This window comes from Lactuca saligna, chromosome 9, assembly GCF_052625555.1.
Source record: "Lactuca saligna cultivar CGN05327 chromosome 9, ASM5262555v1, whole genome shotgun sequence".
In the NCBI taxonomy this organism is placed as follows: Eukaryota; Viridiplantae; Streptophyta; class Magnoliopsida; order Asterales; family Asteraceae; genus Lactuca; species Lactuca saligna.
In genome coordinates this window covers 192,524,604-192,540,732 of record NC_136425.1, presented here as the reverse complement: position 1 = coordinate 192,540,732, position 16,129 = coordinate 192,524,604, and the positions used below count along the sequence as shown (strand labels likewise).

The following is a 16,129-nucleotide window of genomic DNA, read 5'->3' as shown; positions in this document are numbered from 1 at the left end:
TAACCATGCTTAATTCATTAAGTCATTTCTCTCGAATCCAATAGCTCTAAACCTCAGGTTCTTTTCGTTATGATTCCTAGAACGGTACCTTTACCCTCAAGAACAATCTACTAAGCTCAAAACTAAAACCCTAGTTTCTTTAAAGGTGGTCTTGATCCATTGAGCCTATAAACTCCTACTACAACCCACCAACATACAAATTTGATGTCCTAAGGTGGGTAAATCATGTAAAGTTTCCAACTTTACGTTCATGCATGCTAGAAACATCCTCAAATGTCTATTTTTGGCTTCATAATGGACATATTGCATGAATGGGACATGGAGGCCATTAAAGTTTGCAACTTTAAGCCTCAATAGGCCATATAGGGGTTAGATCTGTCCCATTAACCCCTGGAAACCTCTTCTCTTCGGACCTTTTGATCAAAGCCCTAAAACTCAAGCTAAAACTTCAAGAAAAGAGATCTAGTAAGCTATAGGTCAAGGTGAAAACTTTATACATCAAAGATGTAGCTCTTTATGAAGGGTTTCTGGATCTATAGTCACTACTCCAAGCTATGTGCTTCCCTCTTCAAGTCTCCTTCAAGAATTGCTAATAAATACTCCTTATGAACTCACAACACTCAAAAATGACCTTAGGGTTTCGAGGTTAGGGTTTTGGACGATGGAGGCTGGAAATGAGGCCAAACCCTAGAGGTTAAGTTATTTAAATTGGGTGAAAATCCACGAATTTAGGGTTTCTCAAACAGTGACCAACTCGTTGAGTTGGTCCCTCCAACGCATCGAGTTGATCTTTGAAAATGTGCATGACTTAAAATTCCTACTTGTCGAGTTTATATCTTAAACTCGACGAGTCGACCTTTCAAAATAAGCTTTTATTTTTGCATAATTAGCCTTCCAGATTCCGGGTGTTACACAAATGGCACCATCAAAAGATATAAAGCACGCTTAGTGGCAAAGGATTTGGAAGAGGATGTTTACATGGATATTCCTAAAGGTTACTCTGTTCCTTCTAAAAATGACCATTCTACCCCTTTGGTTTGTAAGCTCTTGAAATCATTATATGGACTTCAACAAGCGTCTCGTCAATGGTATTCAAACTTTTCAACTTTTCTTTTAAGTCAAGGTTTCACTCAATCAAAATTTGACTATTCTTATTCTTCAAAGTAAGTGGTTCTTCCTATGTTGCTTCTTGTATATGTTGAAGATATAGTGATTATAGGGTATTTTATTGAAGGAATTCATGCTCTTAAGCAAAGTTTAAGTCAACAGTTAAAAGATTTAGGTAATCTAAAACTATTTTTGGGACTTGAAATTGCAAGATCCAAAAATGGCATTTTCATTTCTCAAAGGCAATATGCTTTAGATTTACTTGATGATACATGATTTCTAGCTTCCAAACTGGTTTTTTTATCCAATGGATCTTAAGCTCACAAGTTCAAACTTTCAAGGTCCTCCTGTTTCTGATCCATCACAATATATTGGGAGGCTTTTAAATTTAACAGTAACTCGACCCAACATTGCTTACGTTGTCAATCGATTATGTCAATTTGTTACAAATCCTAAACAACCACATTTACAAGCTACTCATCACTTGTTAACGTTCATCAAACAAAATCCTGGTCATGGTCTTCCCTTTTCCACAAAATCGTCAATGCAATTACAAGCTTTTGTTGTATTGATACAAGACGATCTGTGATTGGTTTATGTGTTTTCCTTGGTAATTCTTTAATATCGTGGAAATCAAAGAAACAAATTATTGTGTCCCATTCTTCGACTGAAGCAGAATACCGTGCTATTGTTGCTACCACTTGTGAACTCGTTTAGTTTTGACATTTACTCAATGAGTTTGGTTTTATTACATCATCTTCATTGATTTTCTGTGATAATGATTCAGCCATCCAACTAGCCAACAATCCTACTTTTTACAAACGTACAAAGCACATCGAGATGATTGCCATTTCATTCGTGATAAGGTGCTAGATAAAACAATTCGTCTCATGCCTATTCATACAAATTCATAGCTCGCTGACTTGTTGACTAAACCATTACCTTGATCGAAACTCTTACCACTTATATCCAAGATGGATCTTCACTCCATTACAAATCCATCTTGAGGGGGGATAATGGATTATTTATTAACAAAAGTTGTTTTTTTGTTGTTATCTTTCGTTAGTAGTCTCTGATAATATGGTTAGTGATTGTTAGAAGTTAGGTGTATGTTAGTGAGCTAGGCATATTTTAACTGATGTATATATTCTTTGTATTCTCGAAGATTCATTAAGAAAATTATTCACCTCTTTCATTTCTCAAATTTTGTTAGGTACACTTATGATTGTTGTGTCACAAATAACAAATTCAACCTATATAAACAAAACCAACATCATACTATTTTGATTAAATTTTGTTAAGACTTCAAATTTCCATGATGAACGGATAACTATCCACTTCTATCTCTTTTAAATAAAATTAACTTACTCAAATAACCTCAAAATCATCCCTAACGATTTTAAATGTCCTAAAATCACACTGAAGCATCCTTGACCCCAATGACCCTAACCAAGACCTAAATAAATATAAACTATCTTCCAAATATTCATAATATCAAACTAACTAAAACCAATAAAATTACAAAGCATAACTTCGAAGGTCCAAAAAATCGACTATTGTTTGGAAGCATCGGGTACTCAAATGGTGAAGGCATCACACATTCATCACCATTAAAGATAACTTTTCTAGGGAACACCCATCCTCCTTTAAAGGTAAAGATCCCAGCATCTTTGTGTAACAACATTTCTGTTTGAACGTTTCCTCCATCACCCGATTGAAGTAACATGTCATTGTAATGCTCAATTCCATAAAATATCCCTGAATCGTCTAATGAAAACAAATCAAAAGCCAATAAGTTCAAAAGCATAATGTTTATTTTTGTATTTGATAAGAATCATCATTCGATCAACTTACTTATACTACCATATTGACTGAGTGGTTTGTAGTAGAAACTGAAAACTTGTGCTAAACTTTGTAGATTCGGATGTAACACGACCAAATTCCATTGACTGTAGTTTTTGATGACATTAAGGTTGTTTATCGTGATCTTTACTCGCCAATATTCTTTGTAGCTTAACTTTACATGCCAATGCACTCTTATCGGACACATATGTGTCGAACATTGTACAATTGGTGGCGCTTGTTCATCGTGAGGTAGTCGTGACACCGTATGTAGTTGACCATGCCTAAAATAAAAAAAATAATAATAAAATAAAACTAACTCTTAATGCTTGTTATACATTTTAAAACTATACTGTTATGTACAAGTTTTTTAGGGTTGTTTCCAATGACAAGGACAAAGAAGGATTCATGTCTTTGGTATAGCTAAGAGATTGAGAGTGAATCTATGTTCTGCTCTTTCATGGTACAAATTTTTTTTTTCTCATTGATATGAGTACAATTTACGACAAACACAATACAACATGTCATATCATGTCATGAATAGTACATAGAAGACATACCTCACACAATTTGATCCGGGTTCACCTTGACATGCACAACTGCATATAGGACAAGGCACCATCGTCTCACTATAGAAAGAAGATAAGGAAACACAACATTTTGGGGCCGATGATGCAAGAAAGGGCGAATATGAACACGTTATATTCCATGTGCCTGTCACAAACATTACAAGATTTATCATTAACTTTTTTTGTAAAAAAAATAAGTGAATCCTTAAAAAGTGTCATGCTTTTACCAACTAGTGAGTTGGATCACACAATGTCCCATGACCACTATGTGAAAGATTAATCAGATATACAATGGCTTGTTGGGTATTTAAAAAGACGTCTAATCTACATTAGAATTAAAACTCCTATACTGCAACCGATAAACTAAAACTCCTGATTTTTTTTTAATTATATATATATATATATATATATATATATATATATATATATATATATATATATATATATATATATATTTGTAAATATACGACCCCAAAACAAGTGTGGTAAACGAAAGAAAATGGTGTTGCTATTAAGACACCCTTTAGACATCCTATACACATATTTATCAAAAGTCAACCTATAGGTAACTATTTTTAATCATCTTTTTTTAAAAAACAATATAATTTTAACCAATAAAAATACTTTAAAAACTATATAGGATGTTTAAATGGTAAAATGGGGTATCCCTTTAGCCAACCCAAAAAAAAAGACTTGAGTCCTGAAAATCGACTCACCAAGAGCTTGTGTTTGTCTACGCCCATGATCGATAACAAACTTTGTTGGTGGCACCTTCGTAGCGTTCCCACAAGTGTACCCCGGGAGGCCGATCTTAAAGTCATACGGCATCATCTCGATTGAACCAACATTCATTTGAAACGCAGCCATAGAATTTGCGGGATCTTGAGTAAATGACGATAATACCCCTCCCTTGCAACAATTTTGAACTTGCATATTGTAAGGAGTCCCGGGCAAAAGGTCAACAATCACCGGCTCCCTTTCGCAACTATGTGGGAGTTGCGGTTTACCCAAATATTCGGAACAGTTTCCTTGTTCGGTTGCCTCGGCTCCCCTCATGTCCCAAATTACTTCTTTGCCACTCCATTTCCAACTAAGCTTCCATCCGGGAGGCTCTATGTGACGATATAATTGGTAATTGTAGATTGAAACTAGTATCTAAAATTCAATAAAAAAATCATAAAGGTCAAGAATTTACACAAAAGATCCGATTATTATGAGTAATATATCGATTCCGTTATGGGGTTTTCTGTACATGAGTAAAGATAGGAGATTTTATGGTGTAAAATGTATATTGGAGCTATATTTTATATGTATCTATGTATTATATTCTTTGTAATCTTTGACTTCGAAATTTTCCGACACATGGTAGGAATTGGCCAATCCATGCAAAAAAGTACTACCCATCAATGCATCAATCCATCACATGCACATGCATTTGTACATGATAACATAAACACACACACACACACTGATTTCACTCTCGAAAAACACATATAACTGGAAAGATTAAAGAAACTTAGACTTACATCCTGTGTTCCGTCATTCTGCTGCCGGAGATCCCATTTGATGGTGATGTTGCCATTGGGATCCAGTGAATCGTATCCATCTGCATTGAATACTCGTTAAAACAAACATAAATCTCAAACAAATTTTAAAAAAATCGAAGGATTGAATCGATTTGAACATATATAAGTGATGATGAAACAGATAACTAAAGGGTGGTGCTTACGTGTCGGAGATAGAAGATCGAAGAAGATGCATGAAACAAGAATGAAGATCAAAATCAAAGAGAAACCCATTAATCAATAATCATGGATGAATGATCTGATATGAAAAGAGGGATTGAAGAATGAAATTGTGAAAAATTGATGGGGTTTGAGTGTGGGTTTAGTCTTCCATGAGAGATAGAGACTCCCTTACCCTTATTTTGGGTGCTGCATTGAATGTGTAAATTGGGAATAGGAATTCGGAGAGAATGGAGAATTGGATATATTCAATGTCACGCGTTTAGCTCCATTCGCTTGGCTTCCGTTTTGGGTATTCTCTTCGTTTTTTTATAGTTACCATATTTGCTAGTGCTACACCCCAAATTAATATAAGAGATAATTAAATGCTTTATTTTCTGTTTTCCTTCCTTCCATTTTTAAAAAGGGATCAAATAAAAATGATTTTTTTTTTTTAAAGATTTGACAAATCTAATTTAGTTATAAATTACTCTTTAAATTCATTTATATGTACTAAGAGACTTGAACCATCAACTTTAAAGAAGGAGATAACACCAAATAAAATGACTTTATTTTATAAAAAGTAAACCAAAAACAATTATGTTTATTGCAAAAAAAAATAAGCACTTTTGAAAACGGTCATCTTAAAAAAGGATTGAATAAAATGATTATTTATACTACAATAATTTAAATTTTCATCTACTAACTATTATTTTCAAGCTTTCAAGTATCAACACATTTCATATATATTTCAATAGGTCAGTATAACAACCGTAGAGACATACTTATCCGTATTTAATTCGACATGACACTTCATTTGGTCTCACAATTTTCAATAGGCTAGTTAAACAAACGTTTGATACATAGTATTTCTATAGATGCATGTAGTTTTTATTCATCGATGACAATAGTTTATTAATTTTCCGAACTTCTGTTAATTGTTTTTTATTTTAAAAATAACTAAAAGAATATAGTTGTGTTATAATCGAATGTTATTTTGTGATCTGTTAATATGTTTAAGTTTTATTTTGTAAACAAAAGATTCAACATAAATTATTAAACCGTCTACTAAATATAAGGTTATACATTTAAAATCAAAATTTTGGTATGACAACTGATTTCTTTTTGGTAAGAAATAAGAAAAGTACAAGTGTTGATTTATGTTTTTTCATAAATATGTGACCGATTAATTAATAAATAATATATAGATTACGATATGAAAAGGAAGTATCGATATTTACAAATATAGCTAAATATAATAGATAACCATGTATTATTGTAATATCATTTTTCATTACAGTCATTTTATATATATATATATATATATACTAGCCGTTACCCGCGCACAGCGGCGGGGACAAATAGCTTTTTTCAACGATATTTTTTTAAAGAAAAATGTTATGTTCCAAAAGAAAGTTCACGTCGTGGGTGAAAGGAAGGGCGGTAGTCGTGATAGTGGTTGGTTGAAGGCGGAAGGAGACAGAGCAGTTGTGGTGGTGGTGGTTATACTGTCTTGGTTACTGGTTAGGGTTCTTCGAGAGAGTGTGCGTATATTTCTTACTTTGAAGGGATTACGAAGATAGATATTATGAGATGGCTTGTTACCAATGTGAGAGAAGAGATCCTCTATAAATTGTTGACATTGACATTTTCAAATGGCTGAAGTGTTGAGATTGACGGGTTCAATTTACAAATGAATTATTCTATTAAATTGATACGAGATTTTTAGGGGATAAATGATAAGGTTAAAGTTTTAATATTATTATATTATAAATGGGTTGTACTTCAAGCTTAATAGTTTGGACGTCTTAAAAAAATAATATTATTATATTCAATCTATTTATAGAAATAGTTAGATTTATTTTATAAGTAGTAAAGATATATATATATATATATATATATATATATATATATATATATATATATATATATATATATATATATATATATTGTTTTTTGTCTTCTAAAATGTTAAATGTTTTGTTATGTAAAAAAAAAAAAAAAAAAAGTCAAATTGTTTTTGGACTTGTGTTTCCCCTTATGGGTTACTTAGTAATGTTGGATTTTTTTTTTAGCTACTTCTTGGCATTCTTTCTCTTTTGCTATTCCATTAGACTGTGTGTGGGAGGAAAAGTTTTCTCACTTTTGGTGGGTCATACCTTTCTTTCCCTCACTTTCTTTTCCCTCAATAAAAACCCAAGGGATTGATAGGAAACCCTTCCCTCACTTTTTGGTCCAATCAAAACCCACTTCTCCCGTTTGGAATAACAAAAAGAAAAAGAAAATGCACAGCCAATCGGTAGAAGAGAGAGAGAGCGGGACTCTCTCCCCCACCCTCTTCCCGTTGCTTCTTTCCCACACCCCCGGTGTAGTGTTTCACCATGCGGGAAGCCTTCTTGTGGCTTCCCCGCTCCCCACTCCGTCCGGCCTTAGATATTAGGTGTGAGATCCGTATATTACACAGATTTATAAAAAAAAGTTTACTATAAAATTATAAGCATTACATATTTTTTAATGTAATAATTACATATAAATTCAAAAAATATAATAAATAAAGTAAGTAATTTAATATATAATGAAGATATTTGAAAGGTTGTAGAACATTTATTATGAAATTTAAATGAATGATCTACTTTACATATATAAATCTTATTAAAATATGGATTTTAAATATAAAAAAATAAAAAATACAAAAAAATGACAAATGAAAAAGAAATAATTCAAAAACTCTTAAAAAAATGATATGTGTCAAATTCAATAAAAACATGACATTTGACAAAATTGATTTTCATTTATTAGGTAAGTTTTTTTTTTTTTTTTTTTTAACAAACAAGCAAGGAAATTCTATAAAAAGAAAAAACTAGTGAGAAGCTAGAATTACATGTAGCTTAAGCAGGACCATTACACCAAATAGACCAACATAGTCTCACCTCTCCTCCCCCTATTTTTCAACCAAAAGAAAATTACAAACTATACCTTTGCTATCGAGACCTTGAGTGCTCGTCACCTTTTTGTTAACAACTATGTAATTTTCGGTAGCTCAAAATCAACCATATTATGGCAAGACTGATAATGTTTATGACAAAGATTAGATCGAATATTTACCCCTTTATGAAGGAGATTCGTCCGAGTAGCGGGCCTTATTAATTTAGTTCTACATGTCAACAAATTCACTTTCGTTGACTAATTAGTTCCAACTGGTTTTGATTTGCATCTTATCCAAATATGTTGTCAATGAGAATTTAGTTTCTTTATTTTGGTCATCTAGAATTGATCTGTACGTAACCCTCATTTGGTTGTTGATTAATAATATTATAAGTTGTCTCTTTCTCCCGACCAATGTACACAATCATCCCAATCAATTGTGAAACCATGCATGTTAAATGCTCGTGTTTTGATGAGTTTGTGTGGCCTTTACATTTTCTGTCTTAGTTTATCATTCACCATGTTGAGATGCATTACATTCTAATTCGCCTTCGATATGGTTTGCTTGGTAGGGTTTAGGTTGTGTTTGGTGCTATTGAAAAGTTAGTTTTTAATTGATAACTTAGTTTATCAATAAGTTATCTCAAATAATTTATTAAATAGATAGTTTATAATAGATACCAAATTACAATAATCTTAGAAAAAAATAACCCAACCTGTGTGCGCCGAGCCAACGGAATCCTTAATCACTATTCTCACTAATTAGATCCATTAAAAAAAGAAAAAGAAACCATAGCATGTAGCTTCAAAACAAGTATACTCATTCATATATAGAGAGATCATTTACACTTGAAAGCTATTTACATTTGTAGATGATTTCATGCGCTGGTCATTTGTCTCGAGAAATCATATCTACATAATTTATATATATACCATTCATAAACGAAGAACAATGCAGAAGAAGGTGTTTAATTTGACATCATATCGTCGTTTCAAAACCAACCTGTTAATTAATTATTCTGGATTCATGAACGTCCACCAACGGAATCCCATTTTGGATTAATATTATAGCTGTTTTGGTACTGAGGGCTTCTTGCTAACGGACTTCCTGGAGGACTTTCCCGATCATACCTGTTGTTGCTATTCCCTAAGTTGTTATAATCATCGTAATGCGAACCTCTTTGGTAAGCCATATGCCCCGAACCTCTGCTTGATCGAGCGTATGGATTTGATGAATGTGGACTGTGTTCATTTGAGTACCTGTAATAATCCGGTACACCGGAAGCTCTTTGCCGGAGATATTGCTCAGGGCCAGGATTTAGTGGTGGTTTGGGAGATGGATGAGGAAGGTGGCCATGGTGTGGGTGGGAGTGGGGGTGGTACGGTGATGGTGGTACTTGTGGTTGCGGTGGAGGAGGCGGTGGTGGTTGGCGGTAACTTTGGAGTTGGTGGTGATAATTAGGGTATTGCTGGTTGGTGAGGCTCAGGTTCATATTTGATCTTGGGCTTTGGTTCTTATGGTTGGTCGGAAGATTGCCGGCGAGATTACACAAGCTAGGGGAGCTATGTGCTCTTGTTATTGAGCCACCAAGTTTACGGAAACCGGTGATTTGATCAGGGTTTATAGCGTCAGGAGCCATGGTGGGGATGGCGGACTCCGGTGGTGTTCTAGGGGAAGAGCAAGCGGAGGAAATGGTGAAGGTCGTTTGACTGGTGTTAATTGCAGGTGGTCGGAAGTTACTGTATATTGGGGTTGAACTAACGATGATGCCGTTGATGGAGTTGATGTATCGTTGCTCAAGAGAATGACGATCCATTGCTCCGATCTGGTTCTCGATGATGATCGGGGTTGCCGGAAAAAGAAAGGTCCGGAGCCTTGGTGTTCCGACGAGATCCTGGCGATCGTATTCTTCGAGCATGTGGCGGAGATCTTCATCGGATTTTACGGTGACTAAGGCGTCAAGGTCCTCGGGAATCAACTGGTACTTTAGGATCACATCACCTTCGAGTAAACTGCTAAGCTTCCTCATAAGTTCTGAGATTTAGAAATAAGAAAAAAAAAAATCTCAGAATTAATTTCAGATGTTCTTCATAGGTTCTAACAATATGATGATTCTAATCATTCTATCGGCATACGCTATCGTAATTCCTAACGATTGACATTGTTGTAATCAACTTCCATATATCCCCAATTATGCATATCAGGTCCGATTTACGTAAGTTTTTTTACGACACAATGATAAAATAAGGAAATGGGAGCCTAATTTCACAAATTCTTCGTCATTTCTTCAATGAATGTTTGTTTTCGATAGATCACGAAGATACAAACGATCGGAATGAATAATCTGTGATATAAAAATCATCATCACATTACCGAATTTTGGTTCGTGGTTAAATTAGGGTTAGAGAATAATGAATACCGGTGAAGATAATATTGCGATGAACGGAGATGACGCGAGTCTCGCCTCCGACGTACTTGAGGTGGCCGTCGGAAGGGCGAGGAAGGATCCTGCCGCCATGACTGCAGAGAAACTTGACCTTGTTTCTTGGTGACCCAGGAGCCGACCCCGGTGCCGAATTCGGCAAGGAACTGGAGATCGATTCAACGTCACCGGACGTCGACATGTTATAGAGCGTCAACGTATCGAATATGTATAATACGATGTATATATATACAGGAATTTATGTGTATTATAAAAATAAATAAATAAAATTGTTTATGAAATCCACAGAAATTTGGAAGATTCAGAATTGCAAACAACTACCCATGCATATTTAATTTATTTTACTTTAAATATATTTTTTCACCAACTAAGAACTATATGAAGTACTTAAAACTTAAAAGATGTGTTTAAATGCAAGAATTTAAAAAAAAAAAAAAAAAAAAAAAAAAAAAAAAACCCTTACAAATTTTAATCCATTTAAAAGTATTATATATGTAATCCTCATCCGTAAACATATAGGTTGGAGTACATTCGTAGTTACGTTGGAAAGAAAATAAGAAATGATGACTTCATGCTTTAAGTACATGAAAATAGTGTATTTGTTTGGATTTAAACTCACTTACATATAACACAAAAACGAGTTGCTTTAAAGCTAGGTCATGAATTATTATTATTATTATTATTATTATTATTATTATTATTATTATTATTATTTTATGGAGCCAATTTAAAATTGTCCAAAGTATTATAAGTTATTTGACTTTTAATGCTTATGGGGGTAATGTAATGTTAGGGACGTAAGGTTGGCCAAAAGACATTAAACGGAATGTTAAGCTTTGCATAACATTATGTTGATTTTTTATGTATATATTCTTCCATTTCTTAAAAATTTCCTAGAGTATTATTTCGGATGTTACACTAGGGTTCTATATCATCTATGAAGCCTTAATGAATAATGAGGATGTCATGGTATGCATTTTATAGGTGATTGACTCCGAATGGATATCTAATGAAGTGTTTAACTGCATGTTTGATAGTTGTTTAGAAAAATGCTAGAAAAATGTTAATACCTTAAAAACCATTATTTATACATCCACATTTCGATTTAACCCCAATGTTTTTTTGTTACTTATTTATCACCGTTAAAGAGATGACGTTCCATTTATTAAACCTTACCCGGTTACCAATCGATAATCAAGTCCTTGTTAGTTGCCTCTTTTCATTCGGGTACTAATTCTTCGGAATGTGAATAGTAGCCACCACGTTTATCAAAACGGCTGACCAACAAGGGGTTATCCATATACAATCGTCATCAAAATAGGGTTTTTGAAGGTTTTCAAGGGTTTGAAACACCATTGTAGAAGTGACGAAAGTTTGATGGCAGAATCATCATGAAGAAGGAAGAGTAAAGAATCAAAGACGACAAATAAGACGAAGATCAGATACGTACGTGATGAAGAGTCTAATTATGATCTATTGACTAAGGATTTGTTGGATGTTGAACCAGATAACTTCAATACTACATCTAACTTGTGTGACGACTATTTTCTTAACATTTTATATGATGATAAAATGTTAAGAATAATCAATATGAAGGGGTCGATGAAGCTAATGTTGAAGATATCCACCAGGTAGAGCATGAACAAGAATACCTTGAAGATGAAAATGACTTGGAAGTGGGTGTTAAGTTTTGGGTGCATAGTCCTACCGTCAAGTGGAACAAAATGAGTGTAAAATCCCAAAATTCAAAACCAAAAATTTCGTTTTGATTAATTAAAAACCGTTTAATAAATTTTGCTCAAGCATTTAACAACATTCTTAATATAACAATTATCAGAGTTTTAAATCCCAAGGATCATCTAGTGCGGAAAACATGGTGTGATGCGTTGGGATGGCCCCGGGCTCCTTCCTTGGAAGAACATTAGTACCTGAAACTAATAACTGAAACCGTAAGCACGAAACTTAGTGCCCAGATACCACATACCATACATATCAACTGATCTAAACATGCCATACATAACCATGAGCCATACATAACAAACATATCCATAATCAAGTAAGGTGCTATGTATCAAACATAGTCTTGCTGTTATACCACGGGCCGCGCGTGGTCTTCCTGGTCAAACATGGGGAAACTCCTTGGGTCTTACAGACAAGTGCCAAAGGTCACTACAAGAAATTGGAGTCTTTACCTACACATAAATTACCCACACATATTATGTGTACGTAAATACCTACACATATTTTGCATATGTGTGGATGATTAAAAATAATATTTTTTTCATAAAAGATAACACTTAATATGTAGATAATACCTTACTTAATATGTAGATAATACCTTATAGTAAGATTTTATATGTGGTGAAATTTTCCCTGCAAGATTTATGATTTACGTAATATGAAATTACCCACATGTTTGAAAATTTTCTTTATGTATTGGTAATACGGCTACACATATATATATAAATTGAATGCATATGTGGGTGATTTATTTGGTTTTACCAACATATTATTTTATTTCACACATGTGTACGTAAATAAATAATTTTATAATAATAATTTGATATTATATGAGGCAAAGTAATACCCACACATGTTTTTTATGTGTAGGTAATTTATTTACACACATGGATATATATTAAATGGATGTATGAGTAATTCATTAAATTTTATCAACACATAATATCAATATATTTATGTGTAGGTAAATATATTAGATAGTAATAATAATTATTATTTTATAAATAACATGGCAAATCAAATAACAACACATTTGAAAATGAATATGTGCGTAGGCATATGTTGGTAATTCAATAATTTCCACTAACATATAGTAATATCTATATATAAATAATGACGTAGCAAAGTAATATCTACACATCATTGGAAATACAACGTATGTGTAAGTAAAAATATAATATATATTTAACTAATTATAACTATTACATACACATAACTTTTATTTATAAATGTGTTAACAGTTATTAATGAATAAATATGGGTAAATGGCACAAAAAACATTTTTTTTACACAGAAATTCGATTTTGACACTGTGTTTTTTTTGTATCAATTTTGACACTGTGTTTTTCAGTTTGTTACAATTCTGACCACTTGACCGGTTAACCAGGTTGCATGCTGACGTGGCATGATGACGTGTTAGTTTTGATGATGTGGCATGCTGATGTGTCAAAATTGAATTTTTTTTTCTCACAAAAAACACTAAGTTTTCATTTTTTTCGATTTTGACAATAAGTTTAATTTTTTCTTTCAACTTTGACATTATGTTTTTTTTGTTACAAATCGAACATCATTTTTTTCAATTTTGTTCAATGTTGACAATTTTCTATTTGAAACCGTATAAATTTTTTTTAATACATTTAAACCGTATAAATATATTTTTTTCATTTAAAAACCATAGTTTTGTATAAACACATTTTTTTTACACTCAAACCATATTTTTATGTATAAATATGTATTAGTTATATAAAAATTGTATTTTATATTAAATATGCAACTTTAAAATGTGTTTGGAGGTTTGGAGGCGTGTAGTCGATCAAAACTCGGATATCAAGTTTGCAACTCATCAAATTTTATATTTTATTAGAAGCTTATGGTTAATTTGATTTTCATAATATAACCAATACTTTGAATGTAAGAAAAAAAAACACCTTGTATTTAAATAAAAATGTGGTTTTTAAAAGAAAAAATATGTTTATACATTTTAAAATGTAATAGAAAAAAATATATTTATACGATATCAAATGAAAAATAGACAAAATTGAACAAAATTTGATAAATGATATTCGATTGGAACAAAAAAAACATAGTGTTAAAATTGAAATAAAAAATTAAACTTAGTGTCAAAATCGAAAAAAGTGAAAATTTAGTGTTTTTTGTGGGAAAAAAATCAATTTTGACACGTCAGCATGCCACGCCATCAAAACTGACACGTCATCATGCCACGTCAGCATATAACATGGTTAACCGGTCAAGTGGTTAGAATTCTAACAAATTGGAAAACACATTGTCAAAATTGACAAAAAAAACACGGTATCAAAATCGAATTTCTATGTAAAAAAAGTATTTTTTGTATCATTTACCCGATAAATATGTTGGAAAAAGTTTTATTTTTTTAATGATAAGGAAATTGAGACATATAAATTCGATTGAATTTAAGTGTATGCGGTGAATTTGTTAATTTTTATTAATTTATAACAAGTAGTTAAATAAAATATTTTGAATTATGGAGTAATTTGACTATTTTCGTTCTATTTGAAATATTTCAAAAAAATCAACTATACAAAAAAACTTCAACTGATTAGTTATTCGATCTAATTTCTTAAATATAACTAGTAAAGAGGCTGCGGTTACGCCGCTTTTGGGGTAATACGGGAAAAATCGGCAAACTTTAAAAGATATGTGCTGAAATCGTAAATCATCACAAATATGGGAGAAAGTCGCTAGCCCCTAAAATCAGATGTCAAAAGTCTACAACCAAAAGAAAAGACACTGCTGGAGAAAATTCAAAAATGTTATGACAATAATGTTAAAGTTGTCAAAGTTGGGAAAATACGGTGACAATTTAAAAGGAGGTTTTTTTTTTTCTTTTTTATGTCAAAATGTAAAAGTTTTTAGTACCATGACAAAAAGTGTCAAATTCATAAAAGATTTGTGGCAAAAACATCAAAAATGTAAAACTTTTGACTGTAAGGACTAAAAGTGTAAAACTCACTAAAGATTTGTGGCAAAAACCAAAAGGCAGAAAAATCAATCAAAACGCAAAAATATAAAAGTTTTGAATTTAAGGATGAAAAGTGTTAAACGCACCAAAGATTTGTGGTAAAAACCTAAAGCCTAAAAAGATATTATTCCTAACTCTCATTTCTTTAATATATATATATATATATATATATATATATATATATATATATATATATATATATATATATATATATATATATATAATTATTACCATACTCATTCTCTTATCATGATATAATTTATAACTAGTAAAGAGGCCGCAGCTACACCGCTTTTGGGGTAATGTGGGAAAAATCGGCAAACTTTAAAAGATATGTGTTGAAATCGTAAATCATCACAAATAGGGGAGAAAGTCGACAACCATTAAAATTAGATGTCAAAAGTGTACAACCAAAAGAATGGACACTGCTGGAGAAAATTCAAAATGTTGTGGCAAGAATGTTAAAGTTGCCAAAGTTGGGAAAATACGGTGACTGAATTCAAAAGAAGTTTTTTTTTTATTTTTTTATGTCAAAATGTAAAAGTTTTTAGTACCAGGACGAAAAGTGTCAAATTCATAAAAGATTTGTGGCAAAAACTTCAAAAATGTAAAACTTTTGACTATAAGGACTAAAAGTGTAAAACTCACTAAAGATTTGTGGCAAAAACCAAAAAACAGAAAAATTCAATCAAAACGCAAAAATATAAAAATTTTGAATTTAAGGACAAAAAGTGTTAAATGCACCAAAGATTTGTGGTAAAAACCTAAAGCCTAAAA

The 16,129-nt window shown here is 32.2% G+C and overlaps 2 protein-coding genes across 2 annotated transcripts; both read right to left on the bottom strand.

Annotated features, from left to right (window-relative positions):
• Positions 1 to 2,413: 2,413 nt before the first annotated feature.
• On the bottom strand, positions 2,414 to 5,524 carry COBL6 (COBRA-like protein 6 precursor). The gene is made up of 6 exons (XM_078974164.1): positions 5,248 to 5,524; positions 5,045 to 5,124; positions 4,235 to 4,673; positions 3,510 to 3,663; positions 2,962 to 3,233; positions 2,414 to 2,874 (listed from the first exon to the last, which is right to left on the bottom strand). Exons 1-6 carry the CDS (start codon positions 5,315 to 5,317, stop codon positions 2,594 to 2,596), a joined length of 1,296 nt encoding a protein of 431 aa, XP_078830290.1. The 5' UTR covers positions 5,318 to 5,524; the 3' UTR covers positions 2,414 to 2,593.
• Positions 5,525 to 8,970: 3,446 nt separating this feature from the next.
• LOC145017747 (uncharacterized) lies at positions 8,971 to 10,797 on the bottom strand. Its single transcript, XM_078975715.1, has 2 exons — positions 10,588 to 10,797; positions 8,971 to 10,202 (listed from the first exon to the last, which is right to left on the bottom strand). The coding sequence occupies exons 1-2, from the start codon at positions 10,790 to 10,792 to the stop codon at positions 9,193 to 9,195; spliced, it is 1,215 nt and encodes a 404-aa protein (XP_078831841.1). The 5' UTR covers positions 10,793 to 10,797; the 3' UTR covers positions 8,971 to 9,192.
• Between the last annotated feature and the right edge of the window lie 5,332 nt (positions 10,798 to 16,129).

Excerpts from the sequence above, each read along its gene's own strand:
- COBL6 (XM_078974164.1), bottom strand. The coding sequence starts at position 5,317 with ATGGGTTTCTCTTTGATTTTGATCTTCATTCTTGTTTCATGCATCTTC. Across the intron at positions 4,674-5,044 it reads AGAATGACGGAACACAGGAT|ATACTAGTTTCAATCTACAA; the intron begins GTAAGTCTAAGT and ends ATTGAATTTTAG. Across the intron at positions 3,664-4,234 it reads TAGACAAACACAAGCTCTTG|GCACATGGAATATAACGTGT; the intron begins GTGAGTCGATTT and ends TGTTTGTGACAG.
- LOC145017747 (XM_078975715.1), bottom strand. The coding sequence starts at position 10,792 with ATGTCGACGTCCGGTGACGTTGAATCGATCTCCAGTTCCTTGCCGAAT. Across the intron at positions 10,203-10,587 it reads TCGCAATATTATCTTCACCG|AACTTATGAGGAAGCTTAGC; the intron begins GTATTCATTATT and ends TCTAAATCTCAG.